General features: G+C 34.9%; 1 protein-coding gene across 4 annotated transcripts in view; it reads right to left on the reverse strand.

Annotated features, from left to right (window-relative positions):
- Positions 1-13,783, reverse strand: part of PPP4R3B (protein phosphatase 4 regulatory subunit 3B) — a 66,221-nt gene that overhangs the window by 29,429 nt on the left and 23,009 nt on the right. For 3 of the 4 annotated variants that reach the window (XM_076000788.1, XM_076000787.1, XM_076000789.1), the window contains exons 5-8: positions 12,716-12,889; positions 6,906-6,983; positions 5,771-5,887; positions 4,693-4,809 (exon numbers count right to left, since the gene is read on the reverse strand). In XM_076000788.1, the coding sequence (XP_075856903.1) occupies positions 4,693-4,809; positions 5,771-5,887; positions 6,906-6,983; positions 12,716-12,889 (486 nt within the window). The remainder of the gene's footprint in view (positions 1-4,692; positions 4,810-5,770; positions 5,888-6,905; positions 6,984-12,715; positions 12,890-13,783) is intronic. The other variant, XM_076000790.1, reaches the window with a different exon arrangement.

Here is a 13,783-nt window from a genome sequence, read left to right on the forward strand (position 1 = left end):
TACCAACACAGGGGAAGTCTGGGGTACCTATGTACGGAATTCAGAATTTATTCAGATTCTACACTGGCATCTCTATTTTCTGATTGGGGAAAAAGAAAGAACATATCTTATTTAATTGATTCTAAGACAGATTTCTTAAAAATTTTAACCTCTTAAAAAATTGAGATTAATTTTGTAATTAATGTCATTCTATTGTCAATATCAGCTAAGTGGTAATTATGACAAAATTAGATGAAAATCTTCTACTGACATTTTCTGGTAAAATCAAGAAAACATTAGCATCTGTGGATCTTAGCTTTGATGAATACACTAAATAAGAGGAGAGAGAAAAAAATGCAAAGAAAGAATATTCTGAATCAGTAGAGTAAAAATAACTGATGGATGTTGTGAAAACATTTCCAGTTTGTTTTTTTAATGTAAACACAAGAATTTAATAAAAATTTGCTTTGCAACAACCTAAATGAATGCTACTGGTAGAAAGAGAGAGAGAGACAGAGAGAGACAGAGAGAGTGTGTGTGTGTGTGTGAGTGTGTGTGTGTGTAATACAGTCAGCCTTCCATATTCACAGATTCCGTACCTATGGATTCAACCAACCATGGACTGAAAATAAATACTCAGCGGTGGGGAGAAAATGGTTGTATACAGACTGAACACGCAGATATTTTTCTTGTCATTATTCCCTAATACAGTATAACAACTATTTCTACAGTATTTACATTGTATTAGGTATTATAAATAACCTAGAGAATAGGAAGATATACATAGGTTATATGCAAATTATATACCATTTTATATAAGAAACTTGAACAAAAGTGGAATTTGGTAATCTGGGGTGGGGGGAGTGTAGGGAGTTGAAGCTAGAACCAATTCCCCACAGATATCAAGGTATGACTGACTTTATTTATACATATATGCACACACAAATATATATATTTAAAAAACCCCAAATACACTCTCTCTCTCTCTCTATATATATATATATGTATATAAATTCTACAAAAGTTGTTAATGTTCTAACTCCTTAAATCTGTGAAATGGCAAAACAGCCTGAAGAAAGAAAACTTAAGTTCATGTTTAAAAGTTGGGGGTATTTCCTGATAGGATACACTGAAGAAAACATTACTTCCGTACCATTCCTGCTACAAAGAAGTTGAATCTAAATGTGAGGAAACATCAAAGAAACCCAAACTAGATCAGAAACTGTTTTTGTCTTGCTTAAAATGGACAATACTGGGACAACGAACAAAATCTGGTTTAGGACTGTCATTAGGTTACATAGGGTGCCCCCAAAGCCTCCATACAAAGGAAACATTTTGTAATGAATAATTTATAAATAAAGGTACATTTAGCAACAATTCCACATTTTCCCTATGTATGACAACTTTTGGGACACCCTGTAGTATAGTAAAATGTTAACATTCTGGTTTTGATAATTATATTGTGGTTATGTACATAGTGTTTTTAGTTTGTAGATACTGAAGTAACTAAGAATAAAGGGACATCATGTCATCATTTCTGCACCTTATTCTTCAATGGTTCAGAAATAAAATAATACATAGGTAGGTGTGTGGGTGAGTATATATATACAAATACAAGCATAGGAAAAATAAGAAAGCAAATGACAGATAAAATGTTAACAGTTGGGGAATCTATGTAAAGGGTATCTGGGAGTAACACGGTCTTGCTCTGTTGCCCTGGCTAGAGTGCAGTGGCATCATCATAATTCACTGCAACCACAAACTCCTAGGCTTAAGCGACTCTCTTGCCTCAGCCTCCTGAGTAGCTGAGACTACAGGTGCATGTTACCACACCCAGCTTATTTTTGTATTTTTTGGCATCTTGCTCTTCCTCTTGCTCAGGCTGGTCTTGAAGTTCTGATCTCAACAGATTCTCCTGCCTTGGCCTCCCAAAGTGCCAGGATTACAGGTGTGAGCCACTGTACCCAGCCTATTATTCCAACTTTTCTGTAAGCTTTAAATTATTTCAAAATAAAAAATTTAAAAATTTGGGAAAATTTTAAGAAATGTGATTTAATACAAAATACTGAACAGTCAACCCATAGAGATTAGCTTACATATTTTTGTAACTTCTTTTTATGCCAAATTTTGAATATATACAAAACTAGAGAAAATAATAAATCCCATATACCCATCATCTAGCTTTGACAATTATTAGCTCACGGCCAATCTTGTTTAATTTACCTATCCCACCCTCCAGAATTTTTTGGAACAAACTCCATATAAATAATAATAGAAAGATTTCAATAGAAATTTTTTAAAAATAAGGACTCTTTTAAAATAATAACCCTAATGCTACTATATCTATGAAATTAACATATGAATTTACCCTTAAATGAGAAAATACCTGCCAAAATAAGTAGCTCAGTAATAACTGCATTACTTATCCAGATTCTGTAAGTTTTACTGAAGGTTTGTTTCAAAGGCCATTAACAGAAAAATATGCAATCTGTGACATAACAAAAAGATAGCAATTATTCCTACATTGGCTCTTCCAGCTTGAATTGACTATAGTAAAAAATGTTAATATTTCCTTTTATCTTAATCCATATTTGGATATTGTGATCCATGTTGCTAAAACCAAATCTGCTCCATAATACTGTACTAGAAGGAAAAATGTGAATGCTGAGCATTTTACTTAAATAGGCATTAAAATATCAGCTGCCCACTGAATATGTATTATTATTTTGACCTAACTCATCATTAGCCCAATATAGAATTCAGCATCCTTAATTTTGAAAATAATTTTTAAAAATTTATCTTCTCTTGCAGACTAGCTCAATTATTCTGAGGCAACAAAAGTTTTAAACTGTAAAAATTTAAACGAAAATTCTGAGTTAGGCCTGGCCTGGTGGCTCTTGCCTGTAATTCTAGCACTCTCGAAGGCCAAGGCAGGAGAATTGCTTGAGCTCAGGAGTTTGAGACCAACCTGAGCAAGAGCGAGACCCTGTCTCTACTAAAAATAGAAAAATCAGCCAGGTGTCATTGTACGTGCCTACAGTCCCAACTACTCCATTGGCTGAGGCAGGAGGATCAATTTAGCTCAGGAGTTTGAGGTTGCTGTGAGCTACAAAAACACCACAACACTCTAGCCCGGGGAACAGAGTAAGACTCTGTCTCAAAAAAAAAAAAAAAAGAAAAAAGAAAAAAAGAAAATGTTCTCAGAGCTCAGAAACTTCAGGAAAATGAAAGACCTTAAAGACTGTGGTTATAAAAAAAATAAAAATTCAGAAAGGGACTTTTTATAGTGAAAAATCAATAACTGCTTCTCTAAATCTTATGTATCACTTAAACAAGGACATATTTCTTTTTTTTTTTTTGAGACAGAGTCTCGCTTTCTTGCCCAGAGTGAGTGCATCAGTCTAGCTCATAGCAACCTCAAACTCCTGGGCTCAAGCGATCCTCCTGCCTCAGCCTCCCGAGTAGCTGGGACTACAGGCATGCGCCACCATGCCCAGCTAATTTTTTCTATATATATGTTAGTTGGCTAATTAATTTGTTTCTATTTATAGTAGAGATGGGGTCTCGCTCTTGCTCAGGCTGGTTTCGAACTCCTCACCTTGAACAATCTGCCTGCCTCAGCCTCTAAGAGTGCTAGGAGGACATATTTCTAATGAAAATAAAAATAAAAGCTTTAAGAATTCTAGAAGTTAATCATTTATTATTAGTATGGTCTTAGAGAGATTCATGGTCATTTTATGATGAATGCCTTTAACCACATACATCACTTGAGCATGGAGCAACGGGAATGTTAACTTCAAAGTTACCTGTTGTAAAGGGTAGGTGGCATTAAGATAAAAATATTAACAGTGAAATTATAAACTAATTAAACAAACCAGGTATTTATTTCTTTAAAGTTAGATTTAATATTATTTGATATTTGAAAAAAGTTAAAGTATACTTAATACAAAATATTACTTTTCTACTACCTCAACTATAGCATTAGCCCAAATTGATTCTAAAATAAAATTGCTTTAAATAAACACTGGAAATAACTAATAAAGATAGAAAGTACAAATCTAAGTAGATATTATGATATTAAACACAAAACACATAAAACAACTGTAATTTAATTTCATAGTAATTCATGTAAGTATCAAATAAAAATTGGGAATAAAAAACCTTCCTTAAAAAGGGATATAATTAGATTTTAATTACCTTCTACTTAACACTAAAATTACTTTTAATATAAAAAAAAGTGTACTTTAAATTATCACTGTATGTTCATTTTGTCCTTAAAATAGTTTAAGGGAAAGTTTAAATATTTTTGTAGTGGGAAAACACAACGTTGGTCTCATCATTAAATTTTTTTTCCTACTTAAAAAAATAAGTTAAACAAGTGAAGGCAACTTTTTAGTTATACTAGGTAAGTACCTGACCTGCAAATCTCCCAAGGGCTTTAAATTACATTTCATTAACACTTGAAACTTTTTTTTAGAACAATACTTAAGAATCTGATTCAATTATAATCTCAATACTGGTTTGAATATCTGTTTTTTCTTTACAATAAGCAAAGTTAATTGCCACATTCTAAGTTTGCTTAAGTCAATAGTGATCAGAAATCTATTACTTTATTACAAAAAAAGATTAAGATTATGATTATGTCTTTTCTCACAATAGTCTGTAAACACTACTCTACAGGTAATTCATACAGAATCATACATAATTACTTACGTCATCACTCTGTTGAGCTTCTTGCATTACAAATTCTCGGACCATAGATGGACTAAACTCTACTAGATAAGAAAATATATCTGTAGCAGCTGATCTGACTTGCAAATCATCCATGCCCTGATAAAAGGAAAACTATGTTACTTAGAAATTATTAACAAGTTATTCTTGCATTTCCTTTTTCTTTTCCAAACACATGCACTACCTCTCAATTTTTGGATTAAGATGTTACATTGCAATCAATATACAGATTTCCTTTTCAGGAAGTGCACAAGATTAAAACTATTTTCATAATTAATAATACTAAAACTTTGTGTGTGTATATACATATACATATATATGTATATATACACACACACATAAAACCTTTCCAATGTTTTCTTTCTTTCATTTCACAAATATTAAAACTTTTAGGCAGCTCAATAATTAGTTTCTACTGGTTTTTAGCACCACAAAGAACTATCTGGAGAATTTAAATATAAGGATCAACACAGCAATGCTTCAAAAATGCTGTAAAAAAATCTGAGGAAGAGATTTATTTAAACATGTGCAAAAATATGAATAATGTCTGCTAGCTAAGGCCTCAGTCTTTCAAAATCTCTCCTTTGTTATGGATTATCACTTTAAAATGAATACCTAAAATTTTTGTTTTAATTTTTCATATAACAAATATCAATGGATAAAACTCACATAAACAAAAGTCAAAGAAATATGCCCCAACCCTAACTTGCAGCACAAGCTCCCTTGTTTTAGTCTGTCCTGAGTCCACTCACTGATCTAAAAAGGAAAGATATTTTACTAGTTTCTAAGAAATACACTTAATATTCTTACAGAAAAGATAATAATCTTGCAAAATCATGTGGAATTTTTATTCACTTGAAGTTGTATTATATGCAAGTGATTACATATTAGTATTACCCGAATTAAATTAATAAAAATGTGAAAACTGAAGATATTCTTGTAATAACTCAGTAACAGTAAATAATAAACTATGTTACAGAATTCAATATGCATTACTATAATAAATACTTTCCCATGCATAATATATTACAAATTCATAATTTCGAAAACATATAATTACCATTACAATTTCAAGAGCAGGAAGAATTCCCAATTTTGCCAAAGTTTTGAAAAACGCATCTCTGTTCTGAGGTTGTAAGGTCTGAGAAAATGCACAAAACTCCTTGAAAAAATTAACCTGTAATATTAGAAATCACAGTTAGAAGTTGATAAAAATAAAATAAACTTGGAGCACACTATAATGTGATATATCACAGTGTGGAATTCAACCTTTTGAAGGATCTCATCTTTTCAGAGTAAACTGGTTCCTCAAAACCTACATTAAAAAACATATTAAAAACTAGCAACCCATTAAAAGTAAACCTTGCATTATTTCTCAAAAACTGAGCAATTAAGATCTTGAAAGGCATTTGTTTTGAATTAAGAACACATATTTTTGCAGAAACTATCCTATAATTGTTTTGAGGGCTCCTTGTTGCGAGGTGCAAAAACATAATAACAGTTTTAAGAAAAAAGGACATCAGAGATTCCTCAGTTGAAAACACTAATTTTTCAAGTAAGAAAACTGCATAGGCTAATAATAAATACATGAAAGATAACTTAGATGGTTGGTTAAGTCTGCAATTTTTCATTATTTTGTAAAATTCCAAATATCTGATTATACTGTTTGAAAAAATGACAAACATCTGGTAAATAGCAATTATTATTCTCTTCCCCAAAACATAGTTTCTATCCCCAAAAAGGTGCTTATAAACACATTTGATAAAAAAAAAACATTTCCGAAGAACCAAATTATTTATCATTCATTTACTCAAGAAGCATTCTTCTTACTTGTTGTTTAAAAAGAAAAGCATCTCTATGATTTAACATCTACAACCATAAAAATGTATGAGTTGGTATTTCTGTCCTAACAAAAACCAATTATCTGATTTGGAGATTTGTAAGGCATACAAATTCCCTCATGGTGGGGAGGGGAAGGTACATTAGAGTATCTTAAGAGTTTTCTAAAATATACAAAACAAAAATTTTAGAAACTTTGAATAATCATTTTATGGTTCAATGTAAATACATATCTTTCATCTGATACTAATTATAAAAAATTGGCTCTTAAGTTAACAAATTCAAGATTAAAAGCTCTCCATGCCAAAAGAATAAGTGCTCTTTAAGGGTTTGAATTTCATGAATAAGTAGTTTACCAATTCACGTCGTTTATCATCATCTGTAGCCTCATCTGTTAATTGTGCAAAAACTTCAGACAAAAACTTCTCATCTTCCTGCATGAGAGGAAATAATTACTATGAAATATTAATAAAAGTATACAGTTAAACTCATATGATTTATACAAATTACATTAATAATACAAGTAGCTGAAAACCTAGTAACATTTTCATCCTGAAAATAATAATTCAAGGGTATACCTGTGTCACAATTCTCCAAAACCTGACGACACCACTCAATTCTAGTTATATATACAGTAATACCTAATTTAACTATAAATCTCAACTATAAAGGACTCTTTGGAAAACAATAGATATTCTAGAGGTGTTACATGAAAATTCATTTACTTTACTTTGATAGCCTCTGAAGCCCCCTTTGAGGGTCTATTTACTCTTAATTAATTATTATTTATTTTTTGAGACAGAGTCTCACTATGTTGCCTGGGTTAGAGCAAGTGCCACGGCACTTGCTAGGTTGCAGCCTAGCTTACTGCAACCTCAACTCCTCAAACTCAAGTAATCCTCCTACCTCAGCCTGCTAAGTAGCTGGGAGTATAGGCACCTGCCATGGATCCCAGCTAAGTTTTCTATTTTTAGTAGAGACAGGGTCTTGCTCTGGGTCTACAGATGAGAGCCAGCATACCTGGCTAATTTTTTTTCTATTTTTAGTAGAGATGGGGTCTCATTCTTGCTCAGGCTGATCTCAAACACCTGAACTCAAGAGTGCTAGGGTTACAGGCACGAGCCACTGTGCCCAGACCTATTTACTTTTTCTTTTTTGAGACAGAGTCTCACTCTGTTGCCCCAGCTAGAGTGCGGTGGTGTCAGCCTAGCTCACAGCAACCTCAAACTCCTGGGCTCAAGTGATCCTCCTGCCTCGGCCTCCCAGAGTGCTAGGATTACAGGAGTGAGCCACCACGCCCGGCCCCCTATTTACTTTTTTTTTTTTTTTTTTGAGACAGAGTCTCGCTTGTTGACTAGGCTAGAGTGAGTGCCGTGGCGTCAGCCTAGCTCACAGTAACCTCAAACTCCTGGGCTCAAGCAATCCTTCTGCCTCAGCCTCCCGAGTAGCTGGGACTACAGGCATGTGCCACCATGCCCGACTAATTTTTTTTATATATATATTAGTTGGCCAATTAATTTCTTTCTCTTTATAGTAGAGATGGGGTCTTGCTCTTGCTCAGGCTGGTTTTGAACTCCTGACCTCGAGCAATCCGCCTCAGCCTCCCAGAGTGCTAGAATTACAGGCATGAGCCACCGTGCCCGGCTCCTATTTACTTTTAATTTAAACACAATTCAAATAAATCTAAGGATCTCATTGTGAGTTCATAGCAGATTAGAAAAATAAGAATTGTTTTTAATTTTTTTTTGAAACAGAGTCTCACTTTGTTGCCCCAAGTGCAGTGGTGTCATCATAGATCACTACAACCTCAAGCTCCTGGGCTCAATCAATCCTTCTGCCTCAGCCTCCTGAGTAGCTGGGAGTACAGGCACGTGCCATGGATCCCAGCTAAGTTTTCTATTTTTAGTAGAGACAGGGTCTTGTTCTTGCTCAGGCTGGTCTTGAACTCCTGAGCTCAAGCGATCTTCCTGCCTTGGCCTTCCAGAGTGCTAGGATTACAGGCATGAACCACAGCACTTGGTCAAAAAACAAGAATTGTAAGACACAACAAGAGAAAGCAGTAAACGAGGCCGAATTCTGTCAGCAGATAAAGTCCTTTAAAACTCAAGAACTCATGAAATACAATAATCTACAGCTAACTGGCACAGTCTTACATGGTCTTGTGGTCCCCAAGATATAACTATATGACAAAAAACTATAATAACTGTTTTTTATCTTGCTGACTCTGAGGTTATCAAAAGACTGATAACTGTTAATTTCTCTACACACTATTTAAAAGGACAAACAAAAATAGACTATGTATTTTTATTTTTTAAATATAAATTTGTGTGTTAAAGTCTAGAAGGGATACACATTAAAATGTTAACAGTGGTTATCTCTTGATGATAATGGTAATTTTCTTTTTTGCTTATCTAGTTTCTAAATTTTCTACAATAAGCATGGATAGTGGTTATCTCTTGATGATAATGAGTAATTTTCTTTTTTGCTTATCTAGTTTCTAAATTTTCTACAATAAGCATGGATTATTAAATTACAAAGGAAAACACTGACATAAATACTGAAACTCATTTTAGCGATGATTTCCATAAAAATTTGCTAAAAAATGGTGAAAAATTGTTGGTGTTTTTAAACTTTAGTTCTCTTCAAAATTAACTTTTATGAAATGCAATTACTTTCATTAATTCAGAGACAGGGTCACTCAGTTGCCCTGACCGGAGTGCAGTGGCACGACCATAGCTCACTGCAGCCTGGAACTCCTGGGCTCAAATGATCTTCCTGCCTCAGCCTCCTGAGTAGCTGGGACTATAGGCGTGCACTACCACACCCAGCTGATTTAAAAATTATTTTTAGAGACAAAGTCTTGTTATATTGCCTAGGTTGGTCTTGAATTCCTCGCTTCAAGCAATCCTCCCACCTCGGCCTTCCAAAAGGCTGGGATTACAGGTGTGAGACACTGTGCCCAGTCAATTTCCATTAATTTTAATTCACTAAAGTAGCACATTCTAAAAAAGTCTGTAGCAGTAATACCTGTATAGTTGATGGTAAAATCAAACTGTAACATGTGAAGGATACACCTCAAATACCTGCCCTTTTTCTTATTGAGGATCATTCATTAAATGCTATCAATCCCTTATATGCTTTCTGAAGTAAGGTAGAGCATATATGAAAAAATGAATGAAAACAACTAGATACAATCATATAGTATATAACATGCTCTCCCATGAAACATCAATTGGTGCTACTGAAAGACAAAATAGAAGATAAACCATTTCATTAGTCTGACTTAAAATGATGTTTGCTTTCTTATTTATTTTGTTGACTCCTCTTGGACCTTATTCACTACAGGCTGAACCATCCACCTTTTAAGGGAGTTCATATGCATATGTAATTTTTTACTTATCCCTCAAATCACTTTTTTCCAAATACTTTTAGTCTCAATATTTTAGGTTTGAGTGAATAAATACATATATACCTCCATTCACACCTTCTATAAATTTTTATCTTCCTGCATCTCTCCCAGATTAAATCTGCTTCCTTTCCTATCTGAAAATGTTTAACTTTTTCAGAATCTTTTCATAGGAAAAAGTTCCAACTCTTTGATAAATTCAATTTTTCATTAAAATTTTTCTTATGATCCAGTACTTACTTGCGAGGGGACAGCTAGAAATGCATAAAATATTATATAGAGAGGCAATTTCAAGGATTATAGTTTATTAAGAGTTTGCTTTCTGATTCCAGGTATTTTTTCCCCTGATTTCCAACATTACCAATATTACCAACATTACCAGTTTTATCAACATTCTTGATCATATTCTTTAAGCTACAAAATCACTGTTCCAATATATATATGTATTAAGGAAGCAAATGATCAACTACTTAAAGCCTATCACATAGTTGGAATGTTTACTTCAAAATTCTTAGTTCTCCAAATTAAAAAAATTTCTTTAGATCACTTTAATGTTTGTTTTCTACTTGGTTTTAAGAGCTTTTGTTTTAATAAATACACATATATATGTCAAATTGTGCGTGGCTGCTTTTCTGGAGAATAAAACCTTGTGGGGGAAAAGACAATGGTTGCTACTAAAAATTCTCCAACTTTCTTTGCAGTAATGTAAAAAACAGGAAAAAGAAAATAGAACCCACTCATCATTTTTAGAAACACATAAATACAGAATTTTAGAATTTAGAATTAATATGTACAACATTATACAGAGATTTCCTAGCCAATTTTATTATTTTATTTAAAAAAATTTTTTTGAGACAGAGTCTTCATTCTGTTGTCCAGGCTAGAGTGCTGTGGTGTTAGTCTAGCTCACAGAAACCTCAAACTCCTGAGCTCAAGTGATCCTCCTTGCCTCAGCCTCCAGAGTAATGAGACTATAGGCACAAGCCACCACATCTGGCTAATTTTTTCTGTTTTTAATAGAGACGGCAGATTTTTGGCTAATTTTATTCTGTTTTTAGCAGAGATGGGGTCTCACTCTTGCTCAGACTGGTCTTGAACTCTTGCTCCTGAGCTCAAGCAATCCTCTGGCCTTAGCCCCACAGAGTGCTAGGATTATAGGCCTGAGCCACCCTGCCTAGCTAGCCTGGCTGATTTTAAATTTTAAGAGACTGAAGTCCAAAGAGTAAACTCTTCTGAGGATATCTAGTGACAGATATGGATTTAGAATCCATATCCCCAAAATAATGAATGAGGTTTTTGTCACTCATACCAAATAAACTAAAGGATAGGTTCCTAAGGAGTTCAAAATTATGAGTCAAACCAAAGCAAAACATATACAAGCTAGAATTAATCAAATCTAGTAACATAAAATTTAATATGTCAAATTCTACATGAGTTCAAAAAAAGTCCCTAAAAATAAAACAAAAAGCCATTATTACTTTGAACAGTTTTTTAAAAGGCATTTAAGCCTGGGTATGGTGGCTCATGCCTATAATCTTAGCAGTTGGAGGCCAAGGCAGGAGGATCTCCTGAGGCCTTGAGGTCAGGAGTTCGAGACCAGCCTGAGTGAGACCCCGTCACTACTAAAAATTTTTAAAAAGTAGCTGGTCAACTAAAAATAGAAATGAAAAATTAGCCCAGTGTGGTGGCGCATGCCTGTAGTCCCAGTTACGTGTGAGGCTGAAGCAGGAGGATCACTTGTGCCCAGGAGTTTGAGATTGTTGTGAGTTAGGCTACTGCCACAACACTCTAGCCTTGGCAACAGTGAGACTCTGCCTCAAAAAAAATAGAAATAAAAAAATAAAAGGCATTTGAGGATTTTACATATTTAATTAGTAACTGGAATGAAAAGTTAGAAATTTTTTCTCTTTTGGTACTGAAAACCTATTATCTGCAAAATATATTAAGGAAAAGATGGCTGGGTGCAGTGGCTCACGCCTGTAATCCCAGCACTCTGGGAGGCCAAGGCGGTCAGATCATTTGAGCTCAGGAGTTTGAGACCAGCCTGAGCAAGAGTGAGACCCCATCTCTACCTAAAATAGAAAAAATTAGCCGGGCATGGCGACACATGCCTATAGACCAGCTACTTGGGAGGCTGAGGCAGAAGGATTGCTTGAGCCCAGGAGTTTGAAGTTGCTGTGAGCTAGGCTGACGCCACAGCACTTTAGCCTGGGCAAGAAAGTGAGACTCTGTCTCAAAAAAAAAAAAAAAAAAAAAAAAAAAAAAAAAAAGATGAAAAGGAACTGAACCACTGATCACCGATCCTTCTGGGTTTATTTTAAACTTATCTATGGAACAATGGAAACATATAAAATGTATTAAAATGCCAACATTTGAGATTCCTGTCCTCCATCATTTCTAGTAAGGGGAGAAATGAAAACTTTCTGTTCTGAAAAGGATCTTATTCTGTAGCTGTTTGTGTGGAAATTACTTTATTGGCTTTTAGGAATTTAATTTGTAAAACATTTTTAAAGTATATCGATCAATTCTGGGCACAGGGGAATTTGAACTGCAATTAGCTAGAAAAGTCAGATTAACTAAAATTTTACACCCCATCATGCTTTAAGAGAATGTTAACATTAGACTACATACTAGGAGTTAGTGACTACACTAAATGCTCTCATATAATTTCTCAGTTAACTAAATCTATAATTTAAGCTAGGATTTATGGTAAGTACCTTTGTACTACCGCACTTTGGCCCAGTTAGATAAAATGCTTACTTTTTCATCTGCCTTATGTAATTCACGCAACAGCAGGTTAATAGTCATAAGAAGCCACAGAGAGGCCAGGCGTGGTGGCTCACGCCTGTAATCCTTGCACTTTGGGAGGCTGAGGAGGGAGGGTCCCTTGAGCCCAAGTGCTTGAGACCAGCCTGGGCAACAGCAAGACCCCATCTATACAAAAAAAAAAAAAAACTTAGTCAGGCATGGTGGTGAGTGCCTGTAGCCTCAGGTACTTGGGAGGCTGAGGCAAGAGGATTGCTTGAACTCAGCAGTTTGAGTGCAGTGAGCTATTAATGACACCATTGCACTCTAGCCCTGGCAACAGAGCAAGACCCCGTCTCAAAACAAAAACAAACAGGCCGGGCGAGGTGGCTCTGGCCTGTAATCCTAGCACTCTGGGAGGCTGAGGCGGGACGATTGTTTGAGGTCAGGAGTTCGAAACCAGCCTGAGCAAGAGTGAGACCCCCATCTCTACTATAAATAGAAAGAAATTAATTGGCTAACTAATATATATAGAAAAAATTAGCTGGGCGTGGTGGCGCATGCCTGTAGTCCCAGCTACTTGGGAGCTGAGGCAGGAGGATTGCTTGAGCCCAGGAGTTTGAGGTTGCTGTGAGGTAGGCTGATGACATGGCACTCACTCTAGCCTGGGAAACAGAGTGAGACTTTGTCTCAAAAAAAAAAAAAAAAAAATAAAAACAAAAACAACCAAAAAGGAAGCCACAGATATGTATACTAGATAGTAAGGATGTCTGGAAACACCTAATACCTAGCCAAAAAATTTCTGCATGGAAACCTCATAGCTGGGCTTTAGGGAAATGCCACTAGCTACAATCTTAATTACTTTCCTTTTGACAAATTGTTGAAAACAGAATTCAGCATCATTGCTGGCAGACAGGAGATAAGTAAACCTTAGATAGGCTGGGCCATGGTGGCTCACTCTATAATCCTAGAAACAAGGGAGGATCACTTGAGGCCAAGAGTCCAAGACCAGCCTGGGTAACATATTAAGACCCTGACTTTACAAAAACAATTTTTTAAATTAGCTGAGTGTGGTAGTGCAAG

This window comes from Microcebus murinus, chromosome 3 (assembly GCF_040939455.1).
Source record: "Microcebus murinus isolate Inina chromosome 3, M.murinus_Inina_mat1.0, whole genome shotgun sequence".
Classification (NCBI taxonomy): Eukaryota; Metazoa; Chordata; class Mammalia; order Primates; family Cheirogaleidae; genus Microcebus; species Microcebus murinus.